At 40.8% G+C, this 9,521-nt stretch overlaps 1 protein-coding gene across 1 annotated transcript; it reads right to left on the bottom strand.

Annotated features, from left to right (window-relative positions):
* Window positions 1-1,060: 1,060 nt before the first annotated feature.
* On the bottom strand, window positions 1,061-7,554 carry LOC135984388 (cell surface glycoprotein CD200 receptor 2-like). The gene is made up of 6 exons (XM_065626664.1): window positions 7,488-7,554; window positions 6,399-6,707; window positions 4,738-4,986; window positions 2,711-2,806; window positions 2,402-2,448; window positions 1,061-1,177 (listed from the first exon to the last, which is right to left on the bottom strand). Exons 1-6 carry the CDS (start codon window positions 7,552-7,554, stop codon window positions 1,061-1,063), a joined length of 885 nt encoding a protein of 294 aa, XP_065482736.1.
* Between the last annotated feature and the right edge of the window lie 1,967 nt (window positions 7,555-9,521).

Below are 9,521 nucleotides of genomic sequence, written 5' to 3'. Positions count from 1 at the left end.
TTCCAGCGATGAGCAGGAAAAGGCCATTCAAAATGCACATTTGACTACACTTACTGCTGCATTAGTGTTTGACAAATCTGACAGATGAAAACTGAAATTAACGACGAAGCTGTGAGGTTTCTTTTCAGCTTGGGGGCACAGGGTTGAGAAGAAATAATTGGTTTGGTTAGAGGTTTTATTGTTTTCAACAAGCACACCACCTGCATTTTTCACAACTTAACGCTTCTGCTCTCAGTAAAACCATTCTGTGATCTCAGCTTGTAAGAAACTCGTCAATAAACATTAACCCAAACAGCCTCAAAAATCATTTAGGTAAATATTTGCATATTTGCATGTTTGCTTTATAATGAATATTAGAAAATTGCCATTGCTATTTCTCATTTCCATATCAAGTACAATTTCCAGCTGGCTTTTTTTTCTTCCATTATCAATGCAAACAGAAAGTTTAACTGAAAAATAAATATATTAAATTTTTTTTTTAAAAAAAGATGACAAATATCAGTTTGTCACCTGTCACATGTAACTACCTACCCAGGAAAAAAAAAAAAACAAAACGCACAACCTTTTTTTATTTTTGCTAGATATATTTCTTTGCTCTTACGTGTTTTGGGGTCCCCTGTGTCACTTGCCAGTTTCCAACACAAAATTGCAAAGATAATCCAGTTGCTAAAATGGAAAAGAGTGCTACATTTTCACAAGAAGTCTATTACTCTTGCACAGAAATATGTCAATTCTTGATTTGAGGAAAAAGAGCACATACCTCAGAGTCCATTTTCAAACAAAATTCAGATAGGTATTTAAAACTCGGTCTTTAAAAGTTTCAAATGTTTCAAGAGCTGTACTGATATTTAGAGAAAGAGAGAAATAATTTACTAAAACAGGTTCCTCTCCCTCCGCTGTCTTCAGGTCAGGAAAGAAAAAGGCCTTTATGGGGCTCTTTTGAGTGTTCTGCTGTCCTGCTATGTGGTAAGGTCTGAGATTTGTTAGTTGAAGTACAAGTTAAAGTAACCGAGTATCATTAGTTAGCTGAGCTGGTAGTAAACTGCTTGTGCCTATACTGTTAATAGTTCATATGTATCATTCTTGGATCATAATTCTGATAGATACTCTCTGGTAAGACAGGAGGCTTGACTGCTTCTGTTTTCTCATGTGATGGTGTGGACCTGAAGTTCCTTGTCTGCAATATAAAGAAAAACACATGCAATTATATTACATTGTAGAATTTTGTGGAACCATCATGTCTATCAAGTCCAAACAATAAACAAGACCAGAAGAAACCTGGCAGGCAACATTACTTTCGCAAAAGAACTGTGAAGTTATTCCTCCGACCTCTGTGAGCAAAAAGGTGGGGCACAGGGGGGACATCTGAACTGACAAAGGTGCAACAACTGTCTTCACAAAGCCTAAACAGGACAGCCTCTTGAATCTTTTTTTTTTTTTTTTTTTTAATGTGATTGAAAGCAAATTTAGAACTGTTGGTATTTTCAGCAAAATAGATGATAATGAACAACAAAAAAAAATAGGCAGGCCACAGGCAATCCAATTTAGGCACCTAAAATTACTGGGAGCTGTTGACTTTGATCTCCACGACTCCCACTGCCGTCAGTCAAATTGTCCTGAATGCCATAGAAGAGCATATCAGGAAATTAATCATTTTAACTTCAGAGCACTGTTTGACTAGTTTGCAATAAACAAGGCACACAGCCATTAATTTAACCATCAGCAGAAAGCAAAATATGAAATAATTGCTCTTTCAGTGTGCATTAGATGAGGCAGAAGCCCTGAGGAAAGAGGAGCATATTATCACACTGTTAAATATGTATCACAACACAATGGAATTAGAAAGGAAGTAAAAGTTGCAATGTCAAATTTATCACCACTGTTTCCTAGCTTCTCAGTGGTCGAACTGTGACTTAAAAAATAAAAGTTTCATAGCTGCGTTTGTCTCTAGTACAACATAAGGAAGTGCACCCTTTTCCCTCCTTGCAAAATGCCTGTCTGTTTTCATCTGATCTTTAATCAGGCAAGTTTCTGACAGCAAGGGCAACACACATTCTTAAGCAAAAGATCAGAGTTAAGATTACTCTGTCAAGCAGAAATTTGAAAACGTTAACTTTTGAGAGATTTAAAATTCAGCTTAACCATTGGCATTGTAAATGTAATTTATAGTATTCTTAGGTAGGAGATGCACTACCTCACTCTTGATCTAATGCTGAAGTAATAGTCACTCTCCCAGACACATCGTTCCTCATTTCCCCTGACAAGCACACACAGAGATAAATGGGAGTTTTGTCAGAGCAGACACATTGCAATGAAACTTCATCTTTTAGTCAAGAATACACACACAAAAATGAAAACAAACAAACAAAATGCAAAGCACACACAAATAAAGCCCACTTACTTCAAATGGTACTGCCGACCCATGTGCCGTTTTACGTAACCGGAAAGCTGAAAGTAGGATGTCAGGAAATTATATCGTTTGTTGGGGATTAATATCATAATAACTATGGCTTTTAAAAACTCTGGACTTGTTTTAAAGTTCCACCACTTATTTTATTAGGATTTTTCCAAAAAGACAGTGCATCACATATGGACATTTTCCTCAATCCTTGTGTTCCAGCCCACTCTCAGCAATACAGTACATGTCCCTGTAATTGCACTGGGTGATCAATGGCATTGTAACAAACTTCAGGCTCATCTAATGACTTACCTTTGTACCTGAAAATCAAGCATAAAGCCACACCGCTGACAGCAGCAACACTTGCAGATCCTCCTATCAGAAGATAAGGAAGCCTGAGGGAAGTGTCTGAGAAATAAGAAAATAAAGCTGGTTACAGAGCTAGACATCAGTATCCACTGACTACATGATGTTACTACCTACTTTAACCAGGGGAGAAAGCTAGTTCTCCACCCCCACAGCTCAAATGAGCAGAGAGACACAGATGAGATGTCTGGATGCCAACCAGCAATAGGAAGCTGCCTCACACACCCAGTCATTTGTGTGTACAAATACACTTTCATTTTCAACTCATCTGCCTGTGTGGTTTCCCGTTTTTCAAATGATATTAGCACTGCAAGAACAGAACTAACCAGCCATCCCTGTAAAACGCAGTTCTTAATGACTGGTCTATGCTGAATTCTGCCCTTCATGGCTCTACTAAGACATTTTGGTGATATAAGCAGTTATTTAGCTGTTCTTACACATCCTATTGGCATAGACTTCTAACAGGTCTAGCACAGCCAACTGAGAAGCTGAATTTTACCCTTTACTACCTTTGGCCCTGGGAAAGATCACCTGAAAGTCACAGACGGACATTCTCCAAGTATTTTTTCTCCAGACCATCATCACTGTGGGAAGCTGGAAAAAAGTCAGCCACAGGGGTTCAAAGCTTCACATCAAAAATTAATGGGCTGTATCACAGCAGCCAGTGAAAGCAACTTTTCTGTCACCAGTGATTAAAAAGGCCACTGAAGCAGTGTATTGGGTTTGTGTGGCAAGGTTTTGGTAGCAGAAGGGCTGCCGGGGTGTGTTCTACAAGAAGATGCCAGAAGCTTCCCCAAGTCTGAAAGAGCCAGTGCCAGCTGGCTCCAAAATGGACCCCGCTGGTCAAAGCTGAGCCATCAATAATATTGGTGGTGCCTCTGCAATAACATGTTTAAGAAAAGGTAAAAACTGCTGCACAACAGCAGATGGGAGCAGGGAGTGAAAATATGTGAGAGAAACAGCCCTGCAGACACCAAGGTCAGTGAAGAAGGAGGAGCAGGAGGTGCTCCAGGTGCCAGAGCAGACATTGCCCTGCAGCCCATGGTGCAGCCCATGGTGAGGACAGCCGTCCCCCTGCAGCCCACGGAGGTCCACAGTGGAGCAAATCTCCCCCTGCAGCCCAGGAAGCTCTGTGCCAGAGCAGGCGGATGTGCCCCGTAGGAAGCTATGACCCCATGGGAAACCCACATGGAGCAGGTTTGCTGGCAGGACCTGTGGCCCCATGGGGGACCCACGCTGGAGCAGTCTGTTCCTGAAGGACTGCACACCATGGAAGGGACCCACACCAGGGCAGTTCATGAACAACTGCAGCCCATGGGAAGGACTCACGTTGGAGAAGTTCATGAAAGACCGTTTCCTGTATGAGGGACCTCACGCTGGAGCAGGGGAAGAGTATGAGGAGGAAGGAGCAGAGACAGTTATGAACTGACCACAACCCCCATTCCCCTGTGCCACTTGGGGGGGGTAAGGTAGAAAAGTATGGAGTGAAGCTGAGCCCTGGAAGAAGGCAGGGGTGAGGGTGAAGGTGCTTTTAGATTTCTTACTATCATACTCTGATTTAATTGGTAATAAATTAATTTCCCCAAGTCAAACCTGTTTTGCCCATGACAGTAATCTCTCCTTGTCCTTATCTTGACCCATGAGCCTTTTGACAGTTTTCTCCTTAACAGGGCAGCTTGATGGGCAGCTGGCAGCTCGCCCAGGTCAACCCACCACAAGCAGAATGAGGAACTCCTCTAAAACAGAAGAGGGATAGAAAAGCACACACTGGAAGCTTCCCCATACAATGCCACAAAACATTTGGTTTCAGCTAACTCAAAATCATTGATTTCTTTATCAACATGCACTACAACTTTTGGCCTATCACTCCAGTAAACAACCTGCAGAGGCCTGGCATTCAGTGAAACAGCTGCATAAAGGAGCACAAAGAAGCACAAGAGCATGATTAAGAGCAGTTATAGAATGTTATTTACGTGACAGGTCTAGGGACAGAGTCTGGTTTGTAGCTGGGTGGGTAACCAGGCAGGTGACAGTGGCATGTGAGCTGTTGACCCAGCCTATGTAGCTCATTCTGGTCACTGTTCCATTGGGGTGATGGACTTCTTCCTGGGTGCTGTGATTACTTGCAGGGGTCCAGGAGATTTCAGCAGCTGGCTTTCCAGCAGATGCTCGACACACAGCCACCCTGCTCTCATCTCTGGTCAGAGTCACTGTGGGAGGGACTACAGAAGAAGGAAAAAAAAAAAAAGGCCACAACCATTATTTCTAGTTCAGAATAAAATCAACTGAGAAACAGAAAATAGATGGTATTTTTTAGTTTGTGGGACCAATTCAAGACATTTTTAAATAATTTGTAATATTAGCACCAACAATCTTTAGGGAAAAAAATGCACTAAGAAGTCCAAGGTGAATACCTCCAAAACTAGCTAGCTCCATTTAAAAGTACTGCTTCCTTATGTTTTGCAAAAGGTGACTACGGCACTAAAAGGAGAAGACGGGATGACAGAAAGGGGTGGATTAAATGAAGATTTGTAAGTACAGTGGTATACATATTAAAGAAAACACAGCTTGCTGAAGCTCCAGCTAAAATATTTAGGAGATTAGGTAGGTAGAATCAAGAATTTGACAGTAGTGAAATAAAAGAGGACTCAGACAAAACTGTTCTGCCTAAAGTCCAATGACCCATATTCTGTATTTGACAAAACAGGCAAAGGCACAGACAATACCTAAGCCGTTATCAGAAAGGCAAGACCCTACAGGGAAGAACAAAAAAACTCCCTCAAGTGACAATAATTAATAATAGCAGTTAGAGAGTTCTGAAATTAGTTACCCATAAGCCTTCAGAGTATAACTATAAACTTAACTAATGTGGCCAGAACACAAAATTCTTCTCCTATGTTTTGAGGGGGTTTTTATAATTTATAGAAACCTAGAGATAGTTTAGCTGACTATCTGAAAAAGATGATTGGACGTATCGATTATGTTCCCTAATATTCTATTGTTCCTGCTTAGGTTGAAAATAGACTAACTTTGTTTTTATTTTAGTGATGCAGTCTTATAGACAGCTTTCAGTATTTCTGGAACAGTTACATATTTCCAGATAGTGTCCAGAAATTTTTGCTTCCTTCCCATTTGGTTCTTACCCAGACAAAACACAGATTGACCTCATTGTGACTTTTGGTTCAGCATCCTATTGCTTAGCTTGTAGCAGTAATATTTATTTGATAACTTCTGTTTGCATTAACTTAACTAAGAGTGTATACTCCTGGTTGCATGCATATTCATACAAAATTCAAATCCTGTGTTACACTCAAAGAGCTCCCTCAGAAACCAAGCAGACTTTTGGATCTGGTGTGTCTTAAAACCTCCCCTGTTCATGAGTCAAAAGAAGTTAACAAAACAAACAAAATAAAATTATTTCTCCCCCAGAAGAGCCCAGTCCTGTTGCATAAGTCCTCATGCCTTTTTCCACTCTCCAAATAGCCAGACTAGATCAGCTTACCTCTTTATTTCCATTTCAGTATGCATCCAAAATTGAATTTGGACTTTTACCAGCAAAACAAATCATTTTTATCTACACACATGCACACACACACAAAATAAATAAATAAGTAGATCACAAGGTGTGTCTTACCTATCACAGTCAGAGAAGAGAAAAAAAGAAAATTCCCTGCACTGCTGACAATTTCACAGGTGTAATTTCCCTCATCATCAAGGTTCACAGGGTAAATACGAAGAGCAGAGTCACTCTCAGGTGAATATTTCCACGTCACCCTCTCACTGCAGTTTAACTTCCTTGTCTCCTTGTGATCACTTCTGTAGGCAAACAAGCAGCAAGTGCTGCATTTCATCTTCCATGTCACCAGTAGCAAAGCAGCCTCGGAGATGTAAGGGCAACTCAGCACAGCCTCATGACCAGCCTCCACACTCACTGTGTTGTAAGCTACATACAAAGAAAAAAGACATTAAAAATGATGCTACGGCCTTTGTCAAAGCATAGGAAACTCCTGGCTTCATCATACTTAAAAATTTCTACTTCCTTACTGCACTAGGAGCCCTGGGGACAATTTGCTCTGTGCAGACACATAGAAGTAGTATTCAATTTCCAGGTCCAGCTTCCTGCTGTCAGTCTTTGAAGTCTGGGAATGCGGTGGAGATGGTGCCTTTCTGCTGTGGACACTGTGCAGGTGTGTGATGCATGCTGGTGAGCTACAAGTCCTCCATCTCTTTTTTAGGTGACAGATTTCTACAGCCTTAATATGGGCTTTGAAAAACTGATGAGAGGGTAAGGGGTAAGATTCACTCTTAAGAGAAAGGAAACTACTTTCAGAAAAATTATTGTGTTATTGAATTAGGCACCTTGGTTAAAGTGCAAGTAAAACCAGGGATAGCAGTGGAACATACACCTGTAACAAGGCTTTTGAAGCATGGGGCATATATAGATCCTTTTTCTGCCAGCAATCACAGTTCTCCTGACACTCTCAGTTGAACAGGAGATGGATCTTCAGATGATCTGTGTTAGATTCCTCTCAGATATATCATCCTGTGCCACTCTGCAAGGCACAGGATTATTTTGTCACCTGAGGTGACATCACTTTTTTCGTTTACTTTAAACAATAAGCACCATTTTCCCTGGTGAACCTCAAAGTTTTAGTGTGCCAGTGAGCTGGAAATACAAAGTACCAAAGAGTGCTGCGTATAGTCTGGGATCTTTCTCACTTACCTGGCCCTTCAGTCTGGTTGATTAGCAAGAAAAGGAGTGCAGCCAGAACTGCCCATGTATGAGCCATCTTTAGCAGAAGGAATCAGCACTGCAGAAAGTGAAGGCAAAGAAATGGGCATGTAGTCACAAATTGTTGTGCCAGTCCCTTCAAAGAGAACACATAGTCAAGCCAATTTCCTTTGAAAACTGATGTTCTAAACGAGACTCATGTCAAGTATCATTCAAGTATCATTCTTGTACTGAAGAAAGTAAAGCAAAAAGGGGTTTTAAAATTAAAAAAAAGCCTACTGTTTACAAATAAAATTTAAAAATCCAGGATCTTCTAAACCATTTTATAGGCCTCTCTAGCCACCCACTACTCATGCCCAGCTAGCTAGCACAAAGATAGTTACAGATCTTTTAATGCTGTCTAATGGACTTACTACAGAAGACGAAAAAAAGGGTTTTGCAAGAGCAAACATGCATGCTTTGCAACTCTTTCTGGAAAATCAAGGTAACGGTATGTATAGGGAAGTTCAGGATTTAGACTTCATCAACTATTTGACAAAGAAATAAAAGCACACAGCGGTGAGGAATTAATTTCTTGAAGGGTAACTCCACTTCTGTAGCAGAAAAAAAAAAGGGCAACTGTCTCATTGCAAGAGATCAAAAACATGAGTTTGTTTTCTGCTTTCATAGACACAGTGAGCTGAAGAGGCATCTAGCAACTTACAATATTCTACAACTATATGTACTTTTCAACAAACAAAATCTTATGAATTGCAAGCTCCTTTTTGGCAAAAAGGGCAGCAGTTCATTGGTAAGGTTGAGAAAGTGCTGTCATCCTAGCACACTGTTTTCTGTTTCACACAAAAAAGCCAAACTCCGTGCTTTCTAAAAGTGTTCCAACCAAAATATATATGGTTCTCAATGGAGAATTTTGATGGAAACCCATTCAGCTGTTGCTTGAACATGGATTTGGCTAACAATATCATTGGTACTTTCCTATGGTTAGATTTTGTACGTAAATGACCCCATTTTTGCCTGGCAAACTTGCACTACACTGTACTAAATAATGCACATATACATTCCCACAAACTTCCAGCCTCTTCTGCTCACGTCTCTAGGACTGCGGTTGATCGTGGACTCCTGCTGGTTCTGTCACAGCAGAAAGGTTCACTACCAATGCACTGCTGTGCATAAAGCTGAGGCCTCAGAGCGTAAGCCTGTTTCCACAGCACTGCAGTAGACATATCCTGACTGCAGTTTTCTGATGCTCTTGTCACAAATTAGTGGCCACACTTCTGTCTTGAGGCTCCCTGTTGCCTGCCCATAAAGCTATCTCATTTTCCATCACTCGCCTCTGCATTTCCTCAAATTGTCTTCTCGGTAGCCCTTTTGGCATTCTCTCCTTTATGCCATCATTTGTAGCTCTTTCATCATTTACTTCCTGAATCAGTCACCCGCAGCTAGAGATGACTGGAAAATGGTGTTTCCATCCCATGGGAAATACCAATATGTTGTTTTCATTCCCAAGTCAAAACGCAATACACACCAGACAAGCAAATATCTTTGTGTGACGGGTGATTCAGAAATGTCACATGGGTTGCAACAGGACTTTCCTTCCGAGCTATTTATATCATGCATCGTTCACACCCGTATTTAAATACAAGCGTGCATCTCAATGTGTGCTGGGAGGAGGAGGAAAGGAAGCCAGGGTTCACTGTCCACACAGAAACAAAAATCCTCATCTAGTATAAATTACTATAAAATAACAGGTTTCAATTATGCAACATTAAAAATTTCATTTTAAGTGTAGCATATATCAAGTGAGGACACCTGGTAAACAGAAGAAAAAACAGAACATGGCCACACTTGTGGCACAGAAAAAACAAATGCTGCCACACTTGTGAGCCTAGTGCAAGAGGCAATAGTATTTTCTGAAACACAATGCAATATTCAGACAACAGCCTGATGGTTTTCTGCATGGTTCAAATAGAACGCTGATGCATGTGGAAGAAAAGCCTTCATTGCAACCTGAAAACAATGCCAGTG

This window comes from Caloenas nicobarica, chromosome 1 (genome assembly GCF_036013445.1).
Source record: "Caloenas nicobarica isolate bCalNic1 chromosome 1, bCalNic1.hap1, whole genome shotgun sequence".
In the NCBI taxonomy this organism is placed as follows: Eukaryota; Metazoa; Chordata; class Aves; order Columbiformes; family Columbidae; genus Caloenas; species Caloenas nicobarica.
The sequence above is the reverse complement of the archived record's forward strand: the minus strand, read 5'-3'. Positions and strand labels throughout refer to the sequence as shown.